Source organism: Balearica regulorum, chromosome 5 (assembly GCF_011004875.1).
Source record: "Balearica regulorum gibbericeps isolate bBalReg1 chromosome 5, bBalReg1.pri, whole genome shotgun sequence".
In the NCBI taxonomy this organism is placed as follows: domain Eukaryota; kingdom Metazoa; phylum Chordata; class Aves; order Gruiformes; family Gruidae; genus Balearica; species Balearica regulorum.
Window position 1 is genome coordinate 27,411,296 of NC_046188.1, and position 24,308 is coordinate 27,435,603.

The 24,308-nt window shown below is 39.2% G+C and overlaps 1 protein-coding gene across 1 annotated transcript in view; it reads right to left on the minus strand.

Annotated features, from left to right (window-relative positions):
• MIPOL1 (mirror-image polydactyly 1) overlaps positions 1 to 24,308 on the minus strand; it is a 200,622-nt gene that overhangs the window by 10,733 nt on the left and 165,581 nt on the right. The window contains 1 exon segment of the mRNA XM_075753955.1: positions 15,711 to 15,941. Within this exon segment, the coding sequence (XP_075610070.1) occupies positions 15,711 to 15,941 (231 nt within the window).

A 24,308-nucleotide genomic window follows, 5' to 3' on the forward strand; every position in this document is an offset into this window, starting at 1 on the left:
TCTTACATAGCTCCTGAACTGTCTGACAACCTGCTTTGATTTTCAGCAAAGCCTTACAGAGCTTTACTCCCTTGAGTATAAATCATTTTGGTTTTAGAATCAGCCTCCATAAAGCAGACTTAAATTCCTTACTGACAGAGAAGTTTGTTCTGGAAGCCCAGAAGCTGGATGTATCGTTGCAAAAATGTTACGTACTGGTCCCTAGTGCTGACTCTTTTGCACATTTTTGGCTTGCTCTCTTCTTTCACGTATTCTGCTGAAGAAGTCTAGCTCTAAACTGTAGCTTGGGATCAGTAAAAACTCTGCAACTGCATAAATCCACGTTGATCATACATCCTCCCACACCGCTCCATCTCTGGCCAAAGGAACTCACCCCAAAGGACAGCAGCGGCCTTTATCCACAAGTTCTGACTATGACAGAGCTATACAGTCACAGAGTGATCTTCCAGGGCATCATGCCCCAGAAATAGCCAAAATGGATACTCAGCTGAAAGAAAAGGACATCCTTCAAGTAGCCTATGTCCTAATCTGCAAAGCAATATATAGACTAGCCGAAAACAATAGCTTCTACCTGCAGATGGAGGAGTTAAGTGATAAAAACAAAACCCTCCTGGATTTTGAAATGCTATATAAAGGCTTATAAACCTAAACTATAACCCTTGGTTATCTTTCCAGTAGATAAGATTAGGCTCAGGCCATGAAGATGGCCTTACCTGGGTGATTTCTGGCTTCTTGTGGAATGTGTTTTGCTAACACTAATTCCCTTTAGAAACCAAGCATTTGAAAATATATTAAGTAAATAAAATGCATTGGACAAAAGCATTACAAGCAGTTTAGCAGTAGAGCTCAGTGAGTAAGTGACTGCTCGGTGAGTGGTCATACAAACAAATTCACTTAATTTCATCTCAGAATAAAGAATTCCTTTCATTTCCTTTTCCTCTCCTTTCCTTCAGCCTTCCTCTTGGATATATTTCATTGAATCCTAAACGGAGTGCTCATTTTCAGGCATTTTCTGTAAAAGTCAAGGAAACAAACGACACAGAGAAGAGAGGCTGCTGTGATACTAGTCTCACCCAGTCACTTGGATAGGATCATTTACTCAAGAGGCTGGAAGAAACTGGTTCAGCTCTATTATCTGTACAGGGGAACCGAACTCCAGCTGCTTCCCTCTCAAGGGAGCAGCACTGCACTAACACTGGGTGCTGGGGTGGCTTGTTCTGAGTTTCAAATACTGAGGCTGCTCTAATTGAATAAAATGCTTAAATATTCACTGGATCAAAGCCTGGAATGTAAGGGCATGACCTCGCAGTGAGTGGCCTATCTACCACGCTACGGGAGCATCACCCTCTTACCTCTGGGTGGTTCAGTGAATCTTTCATTATCCTTATTCTTCAATTCAGGTATTATTTTTGCCACCTCAAAAGCCTACCTTTTGAACAATAATAATTTTTGATCGACTCTCTAATGACATTGTTGGTTGCTTTTAACGGTCCTACACCAGCCTGTAACAATTCCTTCATAAATCATCATAGTGGCAAAGACTACATGCGGTTCAGATGCACCAGGCTGCTTCTCTCTGCACCTTCTGGATCGGAGACCAGGCGTCTTTCTAAACGACACGCTGGAGCTCAGCAGTGGTTTTGAACCTGATGCAGGAATTACCGAGTAAAATTCGGTGCCCTGTGTTAGACAGGTGGCTGGACTGACCAGTATTAATGGTCCTTTCTGGCCTTAAAACACAAGTCTTAGAGACTGATTTAGCAGCATCAGCGAGCTCTAAACCGTGGTAGACCACAGTGTTGAATCTAATCACTCCAGGCACCACTGCCAATTCCTGCCTGCCCGACACTGTTTGTAATGTCACTCCAAAAAGTATGTTCCATTAAACTTACAGGCCTTAAATTTGGCAGAGCAAACCATTCTGCCTCTGAAAAGCACTGTCACAAAACAAGCATTCCTATTAAATCCCTTTCAGCGTCTTCTCAACCCAAAAGAGTAATTCTGTATATGATTAAACTTAGAAGTAAATACAGCCAGTTGGGCTCCTGACAGCAGACATATTTCAAAATAAACCTGGCTTACACAGGCCTTGGCTAAAATATTAAGCCTTTATCTGTGGTCCACAATAACTAATCTTGTCAAATTGTTTGCTCTCTACCTTCTGTTTGGAAGATTATGAGCTAGCTCACCATTACTATTCACCTTGTGCCATCACTAGCAGCAGGGAAAGTAAGTGGTAAACACAGTTGGTCTATTTTGACAGCATTTCACCCTACTTTGCATTGATGGAGATTGCTACACAGTACAGGATAATACAGAATCAGGACTCTGCATCTATGCTGGATTTAATGCCACCTTGTGAAAGGTATTGTTCCTTTCCTTTCAAATGCTTTCTCGGGACAGAATATACTGATTGCCTAAAATAAATGAGCTTATAAGAAAGAAAAATGACCCCTGAAATCACTATGCTATAACCTCATCTGCGTTTCAGTAAATTGAGATCTACAACATGCTTATCATTTAGACCAGGCAGAGACTCTTCCTATTGGATGGACCATTCATATCTGAGTATGTGACTGATATTAAAGAGTTAAAAAAATAACAATAATTGAAATAGAGGATATATTGGCATATGATGGCCAAATAATACTGATCAGATTATTTAATCAGATGACAGAATTTCTCCTAATTACTCCAGCTTGAGTCTAACAGTTTATATGCAAATTTTATGCAGTTTACTACTTCTATTTGTGAAAGAAAAAATCTTTTAGATACCTCCTTCCATAAGCTTGAATTACTTTTAGCACTGACAGTTACTGTTTCCACTCATTTGGGGTCACGGCTGGTCTCTTTTTTAGGAGAAAGCTTGACATCAAAGCCTCCTCATTATGATGACAGCATTTCCACAAACTTTGTGCTGATATGAATAGGCAAGGGTCTCCTGGATTTTCTTACCAAATACTTCTTGGAAGTTTCTGTCATCTGCTTAGGAAAAGCTAGCAGTTTTGCCTTACGCTAATATATATCTTCCCTATAGAAAATATGCTGTCAGAGTATTTATCCATTTCGAGAGGGAAAAATATTCCTTCCTATTGCCTCTTGATGAACACTAGTCCTGCCCATTGGTAATGATGTTTGGTATCATCAGAGCGCCGTGAATCACAGGCAAGCTTATTCTGTCTCTGAACTGTTTCCCACCTTCTTCTTAAGAGCAATACCACCTCAGAAAAGCAAATATTCTTCGCTTTGAATGCTCACAACTCACAACATAGAGGGACGGTCAGAACTTTTATGTGAAGTGTTCAAAAGGCAGACAATAGGTCTATTTTGCATTATGTGTATTTTGCATGTGGCAAAACAGCGTGCAGAGAAGTGAAATGACTTGATGAAGCTCAACCAATCATCAAGAAAACTGAAAAGACCCACAAACTTTTTTTCATGTTTAATGTTATGTGTAAGCAGTCTTAAGCTGAACTGGGTTCCTCATGAGCACACACCAAAGAAAGTAAAGGCATAAATAACTGTAGAATTAGAGCCTAAAATTGGATACAGAGCCCATTTCTCTCAGCTTCTCGATCTGTGCTCTCAACCATGTCAACTGGTAACAACTAGCCAGTTCTCTTATTCTATATCCAGCTGAGATGTATTTTAGGAGATGAAAAAATGACCTACTTTTAAGTGGATTGTGTTTTGTTCTAAATCCCTCTTCAGGAATATTTAAAAGCAATGTAAAATATTGAATATCTAAACCAAATATTATTTCAAACCTGCCCCAAACAAACAGTTAGACAGGATTCCTCATGAAATGCAGGACCAGCAGATCAATACACATTTAAGGATCTGTAGAGAAAGGTGTTACTAAGAGACTCTCAAAGTGTCAGTCTGAAACCACCACATCACACCTTTCTGCACGTTTCAAACAAGCTTTCCTTGTAAGGCCAGGTCTGAACCTCTCAGCTGCCTACTCCAAGCCAGTTCCACACCTTTTGGGTGTGTTCTGGTCAAGTCTTGTTTAGAATGAGTTTGTAAAATCGCAAATACTGAGGTACTACTCAGGCTGTTTCCCAAGTACCTCCCATCAAAGCACAACTTTGGCAGACTCCTCTTGATATTGCAAATAATAAAGACAACATGAGCTTTTTTCTTGATTCCACAAATATTTTACAAAACCCGATGCAGACTTGCTGGCTCTAGACAGCTCCCATCCTCGTGACCAAGAGTAATCTGGAGCTTGCGGGGAGAAAATTCCTTCCTATAAACCATCATCAAATCCCTCCACTTTACATTAAAAATAAAAATTTTTACAAAGGTTTGATGTATTTCAATAGATTTGCCCTCCTGGTTTAACTGATGGGATATCACCCAAACCAGAATGGCTTCTATGATACCACTGAGAGACCAAGTAACAATGGAAATGGGTTTGAATGTAAGAGGAAAGCATTTAGTTAAGCTCCCACTTATGATAAAAGTCCTTCGTAACGGGCCCAGACTGGTAGGTGAACTCCCCACCCTTCCGGGGTGATCCAGTAGTGCCCACAGACTTCTCCTGGTTTCAGGGCGACTCACACTTAGTCATACTTCTGAAAAGTATTTTTAGAAAAAAATGAGAGCAGTCTTCCCTCAGTAGTGGACTAACAAAAAAAAAATCCATGGGTGATACATCCTCTCTCCTCTTAATATTTGCAATATATTATAGAGAGATGTTATAAGCATGAAGTCTGTCACGGTGATGTTGTGACGGGGTCTCCTATGCCGGGATAAAACCAGAAATGATGCCTAACTGCTCATTTACACACAAAAAAAGGGCTTTTAAAATACCAGTTGAGACAGCATCGCAGACCAAAGTGTCTTCTACACATGCATAGTGCTCCTTAAAATACTTCATAGGCTTTTTACTATGTTATCAGCCATTTAAGGCCATTAAGGTAAGAAGCCTTCCCACTTCTAAGCTTCAGTAACCTTTCTCCAGTGGCCAGCAGACAGACTGTCTCCAACTGTCTTCTGCGCTGTTCTAGCAAGACAGTTCACATGAGAGTTTTTTTCACTGGCCTCCTGGGCCTATTTTGCTCCATGTTCCTGCCATCCGACTGGGAACGCACTTCTCCTCCTGCTCCTGGGAGCTGAGCGAATTCCTGAGCAAGGCTGACACAGGAGAGCAGCAGTTGGACCTTCAGGTCATTTTGAGGACAGCTTTAATTCTTCTGAACCAGTGGGCTTGCAGACTCAGGCCTTGGTGGCAATTCTGCCTGGTGGTGACATGAATGGGACTGATTGTAGGAGAAAAACCTTTTAATGTCTGCTGATGAAAGCATAAAAATTTGGCTTTACATCAAGATTCATGAAATTCTTCAAAAGCACAGAGTAAAATATTTTCTCAGTGTTTAAAATCAGACATCGGCGAAACGTCATTTGTGTTGAGTTCACCACTTAGGATATCCCTTTTATCTGATGTAGACGTTCATCTGTTACAACCTTCAAATAATTTATATGAGTATCTTCTCAAATAAAAGACTGAGGTGATAGAGATGGATATATTATGAGGAACAGAATAAAGTACTAAATATATTTATTTTATTATACACCTCTCCAATACCTGCAATGTCTTCCACTCAATGGCTGAATTCTGATACTTTCTATGGGCAAAAATTCCATAATCTAAGGCTAAAATGACAAAATTTGGTCCTAAAGATTTATGCCTTCCAACAACTCGGTGTTTAGATCTTTATACTCCTTATATCACATCCTTATACTCGCATCACATACAGCAAAAATGTAGAATGGGAAAGTTGAGCAACTTGCCAGTAAACTAGTGGCAATGATGGGGTTAAAACTGTTGTTAGCTCTCATACCTATAAACACAACTGATGATGCCTTTCTACAAAAGATTGTTTAAAAAAATCAAAAGCCTTACGGAAAAATCTGGCTATTAATAAATGACTCAGTATTAGATTAGAAACATGAACTGTAATTTTTTTCCTTGGAGAACTAGCCCCTGCTTCAGTAAATGTACACTTAATTTTAAGCAGTGGAAAAATGTAAATGATCTCAAGTTTGCTTAAAATTAAATACCTTGCTGGCCTAGTCAGTTATTGCTATTTGTTGCTGTAAAGAACTGTTTCAGCAATTCTCTAAAAGATACGTAATTCAGAAGCTTCAGAAAGTCTGGGGTTTCTTGTTGAGCTTCTGCACATACATTTACAGTATTCAATCTTTTGCATATGTTAAGAAACAGTATGAGTATTAACAGAAAGAACCGCAAATTTATTTTTATTCCTTTAGCCAAGCCACAAATAAATGACTCTTCCAAACAAACCAAATACTATTTAGTAACGGCAATGTAAATGCCATGGACTTATTTTATTTGGATATAAAATATTAAAGTAAATGATTATTTGCTGTGACACTCATTTTATCGTCTTGGAAGAAAAAGCAAGTCTGAGAAAAAGTTTTCTCACTGTTCTTCAAGGAGCACTCAATCTGCTTTTCAAAGTTATTTAATAATTTGTCATAGAATGGTTTACTATAGGCTTACAAATACTGTGTCAGCATGCTTCTTCCTATTGGGCAAACAACTTCAAAATCTAATTTGTTTGTGTTATTGGTCTTACTAAATATTAGTCTTTGCAAGTCTGGTTTACACCATTGATGTTAACTATGCCAACATTCTGATTTCGTTCTGAAGTATTCCACAACAAGCTGATATTATACAATACAAGCCCAAGAGCTAGCTGATCCAGTTTACTGAGTATACTTAGTGTATTTTGCTACTGATAAATCAATAAAACCATGTTGTAATCTACAAACTTCCATCTCTGTGAAGCAGCTATAAGCAAACTGTAAATGAACACACAGGTCAAAAACTGGGATACTGTGATTATGTTGACTCTGAAAACATTTGACTTTCATAGAATACATTTTAGTGTTTGAGAGAATGAAGTTTCAGCACTGCTTATATTTTCGTGAAAGGCTGAGATGATAAATATTCAAATGATGATAAATATTTGTGTTTATATTGTAACTACCCATACTTTAAGAAAACAATATCTGCACTGCAATCCACAATTTACAGAGGTTAAGCAAATGTAAACCGTAGCTACACAAAGAAAATAAATACTTGACTTTTAGACTCTATGCTCAGCTTTGCATTCTTCATCCATGTGAAACTCCCTGCAGTCAGTGGATCTCTCGGGTGTGCAAGGAATGCAGGAAAGACTTTCCTGTCATTCCCTTTGGTTGGCATTTTTTGCCTTAATTCTGTTAAGTACACCTCTGAACATAATCCTGGCATTGATCATAAACCATCAGATGCTGTTGGCCTCGCTATAATTTATGACACCAAATATATCCGTGAGAATGATAATCTGCTCTGGCACTATCACACATTATAACTGCATGACACTTTTGGTATTGATACCACAAACTGCTCTATTAAGGGCCGTCTTCAAATGAATAGGAGATGTCAAAATATATTATGAATCACTAGTATTGCCTAGGGTCTCGGCTGCAGTAATTCTGAACATCACCAAAGCTGTCTTTCAGGACACTGGGACTGAGAACAGGATCTGCAGCTCCGTTCGTGCACTGGTGCATTCCTCCTCCAGACTGCACAGAGAGCATGGCAGCACCTTGGGATGGGATTTGCAACAACCAGTTTAAGGAGAAGGGTGCTCCTAAACTAGCCAGATAGGGTTTTTTTCGGGTTTTTTGTTTTTCTCAAATCTTGGGCCCTCAGTTTAAGTGTCTTGCTCCAAGCTGTCCAGAGATCCTCAAGCTGCCCTTCTCTAAAACTAACCTGAGGCCACTTGTTCTTTTAAGGTGACGAAGATAACAGCAGTGCTACCACTCCTCCTTTTTAAAACAGGTATGAAAGATTATACTATCAGCTAGAACATTCAGCCAAGCTAAGGAAAACTTGGTTTTAACCCACATCTGCCACTTCTCAGGAGAGCTGTAAACTCCAGGGCTGAAGAGTCTTCTCTACTTCTCTTTCTGAAGCTATGAATTCCTACAGAAGAAACATCTGAAATATTATTAGACCTGAACGTGTGATTCTGTGGGTGGCGATCGAGGGTGCTCACCTGGAAAATAGGAGATGGGTGTTCTGATACTGGCTCTGTATTTATGTTCAACAGGTATTGATATAAAACTGAGAAAAAGCCCTACAGGAAAGTGTCAGAACCAGGTCTTGCTTCTCAAAGGTGAGTAGCCTACTCACTGCTCTCTGATCCGAGAAGCCTGCATTATTTCCCGCTATGTGGTACTACTTCAAGGCAAGGAATAGAGAGCATCCAGACCAAACCTGCGTGGCTAAAACATCCCCCTAAGATACAGGAGATCTGAACTAGGATCTCTTCAGATGGAGGAGGAAACTCAGCTCCATTCTGCCACACCCCAGAGGAGTACCCCTGCTCCCAACCAACCACTTAGAAAACTGCAGTGGCGGGCACAGATGCCAAGGAAGCTTTTGAAAGAAACCGTCTGAGGTCACGCTGCTCTGCACAGATCTTGGCACAACCAGCGTGCATCACTCTGGTTCAGCATGTGCTTCTCCATTTGGGTCTCCAAGGAATCCAGGCAAAAAAGACAAAAAGTCGATTGTTTTGTCTTTTTTTCAGTCAGAAGTTTTCTGCATATGCTAACCCAAATTCTCTCTTCTCTGGGCCAGGAAGTTATCAGTATTAATTGTACTAAGTTATCAGGCTCTCCCTGCATCACAGCCTCCAAATTTTACCTGCAATGTAACATGGAGTACGCAATTCAAAAATTGGTAAGTGAAGTGTCATCCAATAAAGATAATACAATCTGATGCAGAAAATACATTTCATTACAGCTTTGCAAAAGTGATATATTTCCTTTTGTACAGCATGAATAGTACGTTAACCTTACTGAGGGAAACAAGATCTGCACAGTGATACAGAATCGTGGTATACCTACAGCACTCCAGAGAACATGCCACTGGTGACTGAATTTGTTCAGCTCCCCTTAGATTTGAATAGTAGTTCAATATTTTATTTCCACCAGACCCAGGAACCTGATTTTACTCTGTATGTTGAATTTCTGAGGCTGCACATAACCTCACTAGCTTACTCAATTCTTTTATTACAACAAACAGGTATCTCTCAAAGACGTTTCAATTCACCATTTCACCATGCATATTAGTGCAGTCTGAGGGGAATTTTTCTGAGAAGAGTCATTGGCGTTAGCACAGAATTCCAAGTATTAAAATAAATTCTGACCCTACTACGTACTGCTTTCAGTTAGATGACACATTACTTTCTTCACACATTTCAATTAGTCTTAATTCCTCACTAAATTCCTAAAGCAGGCTACTTCCAAACCTATTGCCCCTAAATCCAATAAATTCACACTGCCTGTTATTGCTACCCTAGTTAATGGTAATATTTTCATATATGACATGATGTGATTGTTACTAGATTTTGTGTTTTAGACTTTCTCATGTTCCTATTCATGTCTTGCATGCCAAAGAAACTTTGCATCAGCTCTGCTGCACTCTGCAGAATTCTTTGGGGTATGTGGTAGTTTTGCGTGTCTGGGAATCTTCCATCTGGCTAGTGTGCGTTTCCTAAACACCATAAAACCCCGCCTGGGGAGATTGTATATCTCTTATGGGCCCCATGGAGTTTATAATCTGCTTTTAATCATTGCACGAGGCAGCCAACACATCAGTCCTCATCAAGCAGTTTTTTCCACGTTGAATCTCCTTTAATAACTTTTGATCCAGTTCTGAAAGTCCAGAACTATTGCCAATTTTCATTGGGATCTTAGACTGCTACAAGAGTTGTCCTCCCCGGCTCCCCATTTCCCTCCGTACAAACTCTCGTAGCCACTGACTTCTGTGGCTTGCTATGGCAAGTAAAAGATTCTTAGCACTTTGCCCTCACTCGCTCATCTTTTGAAAGTACCCACCAGCATCTGTTTCTCAGTAAACTACAGGTCGTATCCTTAACTGGGACAAATGAATGCAACTCAGTGCGACAGAGCTAAGCCAATTTGCTGTAACTAAAAAAGTGGCTCTGTGTCTACATTCTTCGACAAGTCATCAGAACTTACTTTACATTTCAAAATGTAAAGCACCAATTAAATTATTCCCTATATGATATTAAAAGATTACCAACTACTCAATACCAGCAGAACTTCACAGCAGCAGGCAGCACAGTGGTTTTCATTAAAAGCAAAATCACTTTTGACATCTGCTAAATTATTTACTAACACAAATCAGTGAAACTATTAATATCTATGAAGCTGTACTCCTAGCCACCAGTAGTTAACGTGTTGATCTGACATTCACCAGAACACACTTTTGTAAGTAAAAAAAAAAAAAAGCAGTCTAGTTTTAATAGGGAAGTCTGAACATCTAAATGTAACATCTTAATAAGTAAGACATTAAATTGTATTTATTGTTTTGAAAGATGAAAATTAAAGAAACATATCTGTAAAATTTTAAACAAAGCCAGTTGAGTTATCTGACATTTGGTGGTTCCTCCAAAACAAATAGCTTTAAGTCTCAGTGAATGCAAAACTTGTTTCTTTTGTGCAGTGCTTTTGCCTGCAATTTCTAATTAACTAGCTCCATTCTTATCTACAAGGAGTGACTGAAAGCATACAAGCTGCAATGTATACTTCAACTAAATATATGTAGGTATGATTTTAAAAGGGAGATAACTAGTTAACAACATTTGCATGTTGCAAAGAGGCTCAGTTAGTATAATAATTCGGAAATCTTGCTTTTAGCCTGTTCCCTGCATAGCTGTGCTGTACTGAATACAATCTGCACACTAAAGATAGCATGTTTGCAGTTAAAAATCTCCAGAGACTTTAGACCCATACATAAAGATACTTATTTCACTCTTTTCTGAGACACTGACCTGTATCCTCATTTAAAAATGAACACATCTTTATGTTATTAAATCTTTGTTTTGATCTATTAGTATTCACCAAAGTGCCATTTTATACAACCCCGCACTGAATAGGCAAGGCTGGAGGTAACCATCTGCAGCTTTAGAGTCTGCGTTTGAATTGATGAAAAGAGCTTTGTGTTTTCATTGCCAAGTTTGATTCTTCCAGTCATTAGACATTCCCCTCAGATCGCATCAATGAAGCGGACTCTCTTACACCCATGTGTTAAATTCTCTTCTCCTCATGGTTTCCTTTGCCAGCTCTACTCCAGAAAGACTACTGGGTCTTAGCCACATTCTTCTCACAGCTGTGTTAAAAAAGAGCATCAGAGCGTCTTCCCCAAATCCATATGTGTATCTGGTCAGTCCCCTGTCGGAGGGTCACCTCACATTGTGGTGTGATTATTCAAATATTCATTCTTGTTCTTGAGCTGCACTGCTTGGATCATTCTGGGAAAGATTAGACCCTCCAGCCAGCACGGGAGAACGTCTTGGACGTTGATGTGAAACGCACACAGCTCCCGTACTCGGAAGGCAAATTAGTTTTACTTGCAGAAGAGGGGGATGCTAACCACTTAATAAATACGTGCTCCTTATTTCTTTCCATTTTTGTATTCTTTTCAACTGTGTCGAATGCTGGTAAGAACTGTTTGGTTTTGCTGTGTCATCGATCGGCTTATCATCAGCATCAGCTAAGGAACGCAACTAAGTGAGCAACTACGAAAGCAGAGGGAGCATGTTCAGAAAGGCTGGAGGGAAATCCAGGACTACTCAAAAAAAAGGGTGTGTTCCAGCAACAATGAAAGTTAGGTGGCCAAAAAAATCACACCTTAAGAAGTAAAGCAAATGTTATTAAGGATAGTATTTCTTTTATGAGAGATAGTAGTTTCCTTTGATAAAACTATCTGCTTATTAGGAAGATTGCTCAGTTTTCTTTTGTATTCAATCCACCGAGGTATTTTATCCAAATTTGTAACTCTCCTGATTTCCTCCTTAAAAGGAAAAGAAACCAAATTCAAAATAAAAGGTGTCTTTAATAAACAGTTAAGAACAAATGAAGTACGAATTTCTGTTTTACATCACTTACTTACATATTTGCTTTGTTCATAGTAAGAACTACCTCGACAAAATGCACAAGCAGCATATTTCTTAACATTGATGCCTGTTTTCATACCTGTATATTTTAGCATTGCACCATTACTTTGTGGGTTTGTGTTTACTTTTAGAGGATTACACAGAAATTCTACACGTGCACCCTTCGCCGCCACCTCATGCAGCTATGTGAGTGTGCAAGTGTGACTGCGCTGACACGCAGAGAGCTACATTTTACTGAGCTAGAATCATTAAATTGTGAGAAAAAATAGAAGCCCTCAATAGACAAATTGCATTAAGATTCACTCCAGCTGCAAAGCTGTTGCAGAAAAATAGAACATTTCCTGGAAAAAACATCAAAAGTGGCCTCAACCTTTACTGATAATTGGCTAATATTGATTTGGTATTACATTATAACCTCCTCTGGTCTCACTGACATCAGTAGCCACTCCTCAATCCCAGAGGTTCCAGCAGGAAGGACGGTTTTAAAATGTCTTGCTTCCTCTGCTGGCAGAGGCATTAATTAATTCACAAGCTTTTCCAAACACCTTCTCCAGGTCAGGCCCATTTCCCTGCTGGGGCTGCACCAGCTGGCTCCTGGCTTCTCAGGCAGGACAAACTTGCAGGGGGCCAGTGGCACCGAGCCAACGCTCCTGGTGTATTCTGCGCCGTTGTCCTAATTCTTTGTTTGTAACCATGAATTAGAAACATTAATTAAATATGGAAAATTATAGTCATAGCCATTCTACAGAGTACAGGTTAAAAATATTAAGTATCACACAGATGATGGTAATTTCCTATTGAATAAATACCTACTGTGTCATGTGTGCGCATACATGTATTTATTTACATACACCACACAGTTAGAATGTGTATTTGCTTTATAAACTAGAACAGTGCTCTCTTAAAAGTCTAATGTATATCTTGTTAATGTTTCAAAATCAAAATACATTCAAACAAACGCTGCAAAATCTGTGTGGTCGCTCTCTGAACATCCACATTTTCTGTTTCACACCACCACGCCTGCTAGGATGGAGAATCATCTTCACAGGCACACAGTCGCAATTTACATCTCACACTGCAGTGAGCCCATGTGAGATTTCACCCTACTTCAGAATAAACAGAATTTTACTATATTCAAGTTCTCTATAAGCAGATTCCAATATATTCCCCTTCTGGTTCACAGCTGCTGTTTCATGTGGGATAGGATCCAGAAATTTTTTAGATGCTTTGCGTCCTGACGGAAAACACAGGACCACTATTCTGACTTGGAGCTCACATTTAGAAAGCAACAATTGCAGGTGGGTACACAAATGGCTGACACGATGGCAATGCCGTGGAGAAATTACATCTCTATTTCAAACTCTGTATATGATGCTGAATGCAAACCCTGAAGTTTTTTTTAAGAATATTAAAAAATTCTTTAGTGTTGCCAGAGAACAGATTAGCAAAGGCATAGTGAACACCGGTAAATTACGTGGAACAAAGATACAAAGTACATCCTTTTTCAATATTATTTTAATTATTCTAATCATGTTCTTTCTTAATGAGCCTCAGAATTATTTTCCTCTTCTGATTTTTAACTGTTGCTACATTAGTCAGATATTTTACTGAATAATACGGAGAAACTACTTTATATAGCTGCTAAAATACTTCCCTCCTATGTCAGAATTCAATTTTACTTGAGCATTTAAAAGCTGTCAAGAAACAGATGTTTTAGAATCCTATTTAGGCTATGAATTGTAGCATCACATTTTAAATCACAATAAGCATCCTCTTAAGACAGTGCTAATAATTAATACTACTGTAATTAATACCAAGAAGCCTTTCTGTTGACAGGTTTATAAATTGTCAGTTCCTTTTTGAAATGTAGAACATCCTACATCTTCTTTGAAATAAAAAGCTAAGCTAACAAATGAGTTCCTGCCTAATTGCCAAACACTGATTTGTATGAAGCGGTTGAGGTTACAAAGAAATTGGGAATTCTCAGCCCGGTTTCCCTGCTGATGAGTACGAACTGTCTGTGTAGCTCTCCCAGAGGTGTCAGAGGAATCTCTATAGTGTCACACAAGGGTTCTTAGCTCAAAGTAAACACACTTTCCACAAACTCAGCTGCTTAATCTGTTTGCAGGTTGAATTATAAGATGGGGGTGGATGACTCCGGGTGCTGGGAAGACGCATAGAGCATTTCCACAGTTTCTTGGTAAAAAGGGCATGCTATTGTCATCAAAAGACTTCACCCAATTGTTTAATTTTGCTATAGGCTCAGTGGTCTGATCTTAGCAATAATGAAAACTAACCTGACCAAAATTTTCCCAAGTAGCTGAGCATGTTAAATTGCGTAAATTCTTTTCACTATAGCACTGCATCACCATCACTTTAATTCAGGTTGTGGCTGCACTTCTACGCTAGCCACCCTGGTTACATGGGATTAAACATGACTGCTTCACTAAAAAAATCCCTCCAAACCAAAACCCAATCTTCACTTAAATATCTATGGTTAGTAAATGTTTATAAATAAAATGAAATGAATTAACAATGTCCAGAAAGGTTTAGTCAATATTCTGTTTAACATGCTGTAGGTTTAACATTTTTTGTAGGTTTATTTTTATCAAGCATGCACCTGCTTAAGTTTCAAATATTTCTAAGCGTTCAGAATAAAGATTTGAATGATTCTCAATCACTGGAGGTTTTAAAGAGATGACTGAAAATTTCTATTCTCATATATATATCTCTCTCTTAACTATATTTTATGTATTTGCAAATAAATTAAAAATATAAAAAATACAATTTCTTTTTTTTTTAATAGGAGAACTCAGCATGTTTTTTTTTTTTAAACGGCAAGAACTCTTGTTAGGTCCTTACAATATATTATAAGCCAATTTCTGGCTACTCTGGAAATGTGCTGCAGACGTTAAAGTTGAAGACAAATATGGACTGACAGGAAAATTTGCATCAGTTCAGCATCGACCACCTTGAAAGGGTGCGAGAGGGTAATTTTGCAGCTGATGAATTTAATGCAGAGATGAGAAGTGCCAGACTGTGAAGAGGCCCTGCCTACACGTTTGCCTATGTCCCAGCAATCAGATGTTCAAAGGCTTATGTGCTAGTAATAACATTCATGACAATAAGGACTTCAGTAGAGATGGAACTTCAGGTTTTGGAGTTCAGTAACCTTTTAACAGGGAATCTTATGATGGGAAAGATAATATAATCCCTATTCACCAACTCAGAGACTTTCTGTTGGTCTCAGTGAGATTTTGAAGCAACCCCTAAACAACACTGTCAGCATTTACCGTGGCACCAAAACTTGCCAGATGCATAACAGATCAAAAATGAGACCCTTAATATTCTACCATGCAATTATAAAGGCAAACACTCTGTTGCCATAGGATTGCCATGGGGTAAAGACAGTGAAAACCATTCACAGGAGATGGAAACACTTTCTCTGTGCCTTGCACGTGTAGAAAGCAGTTTCCATAACAGTAATGGCAGGCACAATTGATTTGCATAATACTATAAAACTTAAAACGATCGGCTTCACACTAAGTAATGAGCTGAACGGCTGACAGAAAAGGAATTGCTTTAAAGGAATTTTTCTGAGTACCGCCACACTTTCGCTCATAGACAAAATACCAGAAGAAATAGTGTTTCATTTGGTTTTCAACTGCAATTTTTCTTGAAAGAAGGCAAGTGACTTACTTCTGAACTTTTTCATTGGCCTCCTGTGAAGCATCCAGGGCTGCCTGGAGCTTCAGCTCTGTGTCCTTCTGCTCTGACCGAGCTTGCTGCAGCTGAGCTGCCAGATCTTCAATCTGGCGATAGGTAAGGGTCACAACATCCTCCCTGCCTTGCAGTCCACCTTCAGCAGTACCAAAAGTACAGTTAAGCTGCTCCTTCAGACTCATTCCTTCAGGCAAAGATTTGTATAAGCTGGGAAAACAAAATCATACACGTCATTAAGTTTCAGTGTAAGGCTGAGCTGCAAGAATACTACACTCAGTTCATAGAATCATAGAATCACAGAATGGTTTGGGTTGGAAGGCACCTCAAAGATCATCTAGCTCCAACCCCCCTGCCATGGGCAGGGACACCCTCCACCAGACCAGGTTGCCCAAAGCCCCATCCAACCTGGTCTTAAACACTTCCAGGGAGGGGGCATCCACAGCTTCTCTGGGCAACCTGTTCCAGTACCTCACCACTCTAACAGTAAAGAATTTCTTTCTAACATCTAATCTAAATTGACCCTCCTTCAGCTTAAACCCATTACCCCTTGTCCTGTCACTACACTCCCTGAATTAATATTTTTCATATGATCATGTATGGATCTACATGCACTAATCCAATGCCAAAACAAGTTTTATTTCAAAAGGGACAGAGAACAAAAAGAACGTCCCATTTCTTCTAGAAGTATGTAACAACTATCAGAATTTTTAAAAAGTCAAAAATCTGTTCAACAAAAACTTAAAAGGTAGTGTTTTTCAGCTGTAGCATCTTCCTGATCACCTTTCAGCTGCAGCCAAAAGTTGTTAGAGTGATTTTCACGAAGTGGAATTTATCAGTGTCACTTACTGATGTGTTTTTAACTCGTGTTACACAGGACTCTCTTTTAAAAAGCAGACTCACCAACTACAGGGGGTTTATTTGCAAAATTGCAGATTTTTCAATATAGTGAAAGGAATAAAAATGATAAAATGCAAAAATTAAAATAATTAAATCAGCAGGATTACTTAGAATTATGAATGATTTGCACATGCTAACCAATTCTAAAGGTCTTTGGTCAATTTTTTTGTGAGAAAGTTGAAAATAATTCTTGATGCTGGTTTAAATAAGCTAGTAACACCTGTACTAGAATATACTGTGTCTTAAGTAGCCTCTCTATAGTAGACAGAGATAGGCTACCTGCCAGCATCAGGGTTTTATCATGGAACACTTCAATATCCACCATAATTTCTTGCAAGGTCCTTTCTGACCCACTGTTTTGGCTTCACTCAGGCAAAAAGTAGAGATGTTTACCACCTATTTCACACTGAAGTGCCATGGATGGATATTCAACCCATTCAGTTTTATACATGATTTTGACGTATATTTATAGAGATACCAAATCACAGAACACAAAAATAATACTCTTTCATTGTACAAACCAGAATACAGTACCACATGCTTTGTACCTCTGAGCCAGAAAGTTCTGGACAAATCAAAGGGAGATCAGAAATTAAAAATGAAATTGAATACGGTCTTAAGGCAATGGATTCATGAAGGTAAAAGAAATAAATATACCTGGATCAGCTAACAATATCTATAGAAAAGAAGGATTTTAGACAGACTGGTTACCTATAAATAATGAGAAGAAATTCAAAAAAGGAGAATAAAAAAGAAGATGGTGCATCAGGTAAAAAAATCCTCAATGAAGCCTGTTGACTGTGGAATTATTTCCCTAGGAATCAGTAGGTAGCCAGCTGCTTGAGTTATTAAGGTGCAATGGTAGAAATCACATTAATAGCTGATTACTGGGGGGTGGGGGAGTAAGGTCTCTGTAGAATTAGCAACGATTGCTTCCCACCTCTTCATAGTCATAATGCTTTGGTGAATTTTACACCAGTGGAAAATGATGCTGGTAGTAGAAGAAATTCGTGGAAGTCATCTATAACAAAAGTGAGGGCAACAGGATATCATAATGAGCAGTTTTTTTAGATAAATAACTGAAGTAATTTCAAAACAACTTCATGAATATCAGAAGCTGTTGCTGTATTGATGAATATGACTCGGGACTACCCCTCTGACTGATGACCATGCAAATAGCAAACATTATTTCAGTGGATTTCCACTAGCAGTGCAGACTGATTACAATACTCAAGACACAGTCTGCATAACAGCTGCTAGTATGCAGTAGCATATTTTCTCCCTTTCCAGTTTATTAAGGTGTTTGTATGGAAAACACCCTTCATTCCAACAGCCCATAGAGGAAACTCATATACAAACTAAGATATAATATACATGGACAAGCAAAATGTGGATGAACTAATAGAAATCCAGAAGCTAAAAGGTCAGAGTATTGATATGTCATTATGCCTACTACCTGCGGTTGTCTGAAAATAACGGGAAGAAACTTTTCAATTAAATGAAGACATACTGAAAATATAAATATTTATAAAGGGGCATTAAAATCCCTAGAACAGACTCATTAAAAATAAAATTACTTCAACAGTTGCACATAAAATTTACTGGACTGAAGTTCCACTATGGTCGAGCATTGATCACCATGGAAAAATACAAAGGTATGCAAATAATGCTGAAAGCAGGTTACCGAAATACCACTGCTGCTCGCTTCTTAAACACCTGGCACAAGCTTAAAAGAAAAGACGGATGAGCAGCTAAACTGTTCAGTGAATATATGGGTCCTTGAATTAAAAAAAAAAAAAAGAAAAGAGGATAGCCTAAATATTCTAACTTGTTCACACCAGCTGAGAGGTTTTTTCCCCGAACATATGAAAAAAAAATAATTTATTTAAATTCTAAAATAGTGTCCCTGTGTGGCTACAGTTGGGCTCCTTCTCAAAGACTGGCCATGATCAATACAGTATGCAACACACTATTACATGTTTTAACTCATAATGATTGCACCTGAGTGATCAATAGATTCTGACATGTATATATGTTGTAGCCAGTGTCATTCCTCCAGATAGAGGCACTGTGGCTGACAGATCTTTTATTATTTTTTTAAAGCATGCCATTGCCAGATTTCCATCAATATGTGCTTTGCTAAAATACTTTTATTTAGTCCCTTTTGATACTTCTTAATTTGAAATTCCTTTATTAATGTCCTGAATATTATTTCTCCAAAGAATATTGATGCCATAAATAAAAAATAAATGAGAGTTCTAGGCCTGAAGAATGGGTCACGGAAGCATTCAAACAGTTCAGTGCTTTAAGTAATTCCCATGTTCTTTATAGTAAGCCTTTTGCTTTACTATGGCAGCACGGCCCTTTCCTTGCTCCAATTTGGTTCTGAGAGCTTCAAGGGTCCACCTTAACTGTGTCCAGGCAGAAGAAAAAGTGACATGTGATGATGTCACTTATGCAGCTCCTGGAGATAGCAAGAGTTTTCCTTAGCCCCTGAGGTCAGAGCAGCTTCAAGCCTGCTAAAAAGTTTCACCAGTTGTAACTGCTCCCAGAGGGACTTGACTTTGGCTGAAAATCAACTGTATGAAGTGCTGCTCTTATAACACTTCTCTCCTTGCCAGGCATACTTTTGCTACAAGGTGGGAAATGATTTTCCACCTGAAGCAATTACCGAACAACACAGAGACACCTTCCACCTAAAGGAGGAAAAACAAATCCCAGCAAAAACCAAACATTCCCCATCCATCCCCTCCCTCCTCCCCCACCCCAGTGATAAACATATCCAATGTTCCCAAAGGCATGTAGTTCTGATCTTGGTTTTCACCACAAATGTTTCTGACACTCAAGCTCTGGAGACCTCTCAGACCTCAGCCTGCACTCAGGATGGCTTTGAAGAGGGTCCCTTCATACCGCTGAGTGCACTTGGGGGCCAGGCAGCACTGATACCTTGAAAATACTACCTCAGACATGCTCTTAGGAAACACTGCAATAAGATGATATTAAAAAAGAGCCCATAAGACCTAGAAGGACTTTGACATTTTGCTTTAAAGCGGATGATATAAAATGGTCAAGTTTGCCTTACATGTGAGTCAGAAGCCCGACAGCTGGTAGACTGGTAACTAGATGGCATTGCCCTACCATAGACAAATATTTTACTAGCCTTCTTTCCTCTGCAATTACATGAGTTAAGAGGACTGTGTTTTCTCTTCAGTACAACCACCCAAGCATCTCTCACTAATTTAACCGAAGGCAGCAGCTGTCTTAGACTCTCTGGCGCACAGGCCACAGACCACGTTATAACAGTAGTGCATGTTGTGCATATGCAGAGTATGTTCTTTGCATTGTCACAGTCCATCACAGAGTGTCGCTCTCTCGTCTGTGGTGTACTCATGCATTCTTAGTCTAGGATGAACTCAGGCACCCTCTTTATTTTATATTCTCTCACCAAACCCAATGATAAGCACTTGTTGAACAGAGCCCGTGTTTCTTCTTTGTGGTGGTTGGTGCCATAACCTCAGGATTTAACAGGACAACATGTTGACAGATTAGCGCTGATCATGCATGTCCATACCATCCAAACTCAATTACATGTGAACATGAATCCACGATGAGCAGTAGATTGAGTTTCAGCCTTCTTCCTTGAAACGATCTAGAGAAACCTGCGACCTGTACAAGGGTCCAAACAGCCTGGACACTAGATGATTCAAGCACAAGTTCATTACCTACAGTGAAAGCTTGAACTGACTATCATCCATCTTAGAACTTCCATTTTTCAACAAACACAAATTAAAGGCTGTTAGCAAACAGATTTTTCCTCCTTGGGCCTCAGTCTCCTCATCTTTAAAAAAGAGCATTCACAATACTGCCTTGGCAAGGTACGCTGGGCTTCACTACCGAAGAGAGACCCATCACTGTTGGAAGAGCAAAGTTAGATGCAGCACAGTCTGAATTCAGGACAAAACTAAACCCAGACGGTCTTCTGATGACATCAACCAGCAAACATTTTCTTTTGGGCCTTATTTTCACTCTCCAGGACCACTGCAGTACCCACACTGATCCCTTGTGAGTAGCTTAGGAGAGGTAGTAAGGACATGGGGCATGTGATTTAATCATCTGAGCCTTTCTTGAAGTTGAAGGACTGCTGAGACATGCTCTCAACAAGAAATAATCGGAAACCATGCCTGCATTACAACCCCCTCATTTAGGGAGTTGCACAGTAATCAAATGGCTCCAGTTCACTTCATGCAGCCACTGGGCAAATTGCTCAGATAGCAGGGACTCATACGACAGCGATAGGCACACGACATCCAGCACCACTTGTCATTCCTCACATTCACCACAGCATCAAATGGTCCAGGACCCTCACAAAAATAGTTTCTGGATTAATAATGTTTGGTTGAAACAGAGCAAAATGTACATGATACTGATGAGTAGAAGGAAGTGTTTTTGAGATTTTTGCAGCTGCGGTACTGTCCTCTTCAGCTCAATCCAAAGTTCCACAGTTACTAGCTTGTAGCTAAGAAATGCACCTGAATTTCCTGAGCACATGATGCACCTAGAGCTGGGGTCCTGTTATCTCTAATTGATTAATGAGAGCCTGGAAGATGACAACTTAGCATTAGCTTTTTTCACACATACATCAACTGTTAGATATAGTGCATCTGAGTTTACAGAAAAGACTACCGTAGATTTTATGCTTTAATCCTGAACATTACTTGATACATGTTAACATTAATTACACGTCTTCACGTTTCCACAATGTATCTGTGTTAATTGCAAGACACAGATTCACAGGCTCTCAAATTTCTTCCATGAATTAGGGAACTGGGTTTTCAATACAACAGCAACTATTGTGGATACATGTTATTCCTAGAACCGGGCTTGCCATAAAATGTTCACGTCATGTTTTGACAGGGATTTGGCTGTATTAGCATATTCTAGCCTAAGCATTCACAGAGTCCAACTATCCACCCCTGAAGGCTTGCTTCTAAGTAAGTAAAATTAATCTGAAATTTAAAAAATAATTTCATTTTGTACACTGTTTATCATGCTAGAATTTACACGAAAGAATTTTGCTATCTTGTATCTGTTCTTTATTGCCAATTCATATGCTTTGGCCATTCTTAAATATTTGCCAATAGCTTTAGTTAACAAAATAACTTTAACTTTAGTATTTGTAATACTGTAGTTATTCCCTACAGTAATAGATTGTTTAGGTAACACTGCAAATACAGAGGGAACCTTATCTATTAATCGAAGACAGAACTGGCATCAAGTCATCAAGAGTGACCTCAGTATTTGAATACAAAAGATGTTTAAGATGGTGCCAGCAACTCCACGTTTCACCGCGTTATCACAAAACCCCGGCCGCTCTCCCCAGGAAGCGCGAGAGCATCGTGGCTGGGGCAGAGCGGATCCCAGCTCGGCTCTGCGGCAGGCGGGGAGGAGGGGCGCAGCCGGTTGAAAGACAAGAGGTATTTTCACCTTCCCGGTCCCCGGGCTGAACTGGCAGCCCCCGCGCCTGTGTGCTGGCTGCTGGCGGCCACTTGGTTGACATGGATCACTGAAGGGGTGTGTACGTGGGTGGTGTAGAGCCAGCGACCCTGGCTTCGGGCCAGCAGGGAAATTGCCTATGTCAGGGATTTGCAGAAACACAAACTTGGTGGAAGAGAGACGGAGGATCTTGTCCTAAAGGTCATAGCGGTTTGTTTTTTATACTTTGAATGTGTTTTTGACAACACCGATTTTAAGAACAGTGCACCTTTTTCCTCAAAGCCAAGCTTAATTAAGAAAGCAGTAACTCTGGCTGTGAACTCAAAATAATAGAGCTGCTGGCATACCAACTAAAACAGGTAGAAAATAGATGCACTATGTATTACTTTGTTCCTTTTTTTGATGATCCTTGCCAGGAGCTTCATTCTGAACCCCGTCTCTTACATGGTAACCAGGGTATTATGGCATAAATGGACATTAGGCCTTCTGAGCAGGCATTTCAGGATCAGCTCCTACAGCTCCACACACCTACCTACCAACCTGGTCTGGACTGCAGCCCCTTCACCTCCCACAGACTTGACAGCACACAGTAAATTGCTGGCTTGAACCTTTACTCTTCAAAATGCCAACCACAGAACTCTTCCATGATGACAAAGAATGCGCACATTCAGGAGTCAGGCATTTCTGCTAGGAGCCTCAAATGACGTCTCCTGTCACCGAAGTTTGAATTCAGATTTGCCTGCATAACAACAAAACCTAATAGAGATTTATTTGCTGGAAATTATGCATGAAGTTAAGGCTAATTTGGTTTGTGTCTTTGGTTTCCTTTGCAACTTCTCACCGGCAAGGATAATGGCTTGTGACTTCCATTTTACATGAGTGACCTACACATAGAAAATTTTATTTCAAATTAACAAAATCCCTCTGCAAAAAGTAGTAATACTAGTGAATTACCTCTTGTATTAGATGAATTGCAACAATTCAGATGAAACAAATAAGAATCCTGACCCTGAAAACTGAAAGAGTCAGTGAAATGTTCACTCAGGGCAAAGGAGTGCTTCATATATACATCCATACAGAATAAATCTGATAGCACTGATATATATCATAATGCAGGCATCAGAATCACCTGAAAACAAGCTCAATGTAATGACTATGTCCTGTTGACTTTTATTTTTGTCTCCAGGGAATAGTGTTTACTTTGCTTTAAAATTTATATGAGTCATTTTGTTATGTGCCTTTTTTTAATTAGTGTGAAGGAAACAGTCATTTGAGAAAGAGAGCGGAAATCAATTCTGATTCGATACTGATAGCTACTGTGCGATGTAAACTGTGTGTTCTTTCTAATTAAATGTAAACATGTGCAGTTCTAAAGTCCAGCAGTGATGACAACAACTACTAGAAAGGATTGCTTAAGCCCTGGTCAACTGATTCTTGTGAACCTTTTGTTCATACCGTAGGTGAGCTTGTGCAATCTGTCGCAGGGTGAACGCCAGTTGTAACTGACTTTATTTTAGGTCATCTTCAGAGAAAAGACTTGACAAGAATGTGGAGCGCTCTGTAATACCTCCAGTTACCCATTAACTATGTCCTTCTGATAGCTAATCAATAGCATTGCATGGAGCCAAACACACTGCACTGAACTGCCCCTCTTCCAAAAGCCAAGTCTTGGTAAATATTTAATGGCAGTAAAGGTGTTTTGACTCTTATCAATCTGATATGTTAAAGAACTCTTGAAAGAAACTTTATCTTGCTTCTCTCTGCATAAATAATTTGTTCAGTTACAATTTTAGTCTTATGTAAAACCACTTAATTTAATGATCTAATGCTTTTAAATCAAGGCTTTGGACAGAAAAAATGTAGTTTCAATCCACATGTCACAAAATAAAGAAAAATCAAAGTTTATTTCCTTGATAAAACGCCAACTAGAAATATACATCAAGGAACCCAGCCCTTTATACTGTAGTAGTAAATACTGCGCCAGACTCGCTCAAAACCTGTTATACAAGTGCACATTTGAGATTTTCTTACAAGGCTTCAGTTTCTGTAAAATTCTTAGCTCTCACTCACAACAAGATGGCGTAGCATTTTTAGCCTCTTTTCACTGGCGGAAAAAACCCCCAACTCTAAAATAATTATACTAAGATCCAGAGACTTTGTGTTCCCATACAATGAACATTCCCA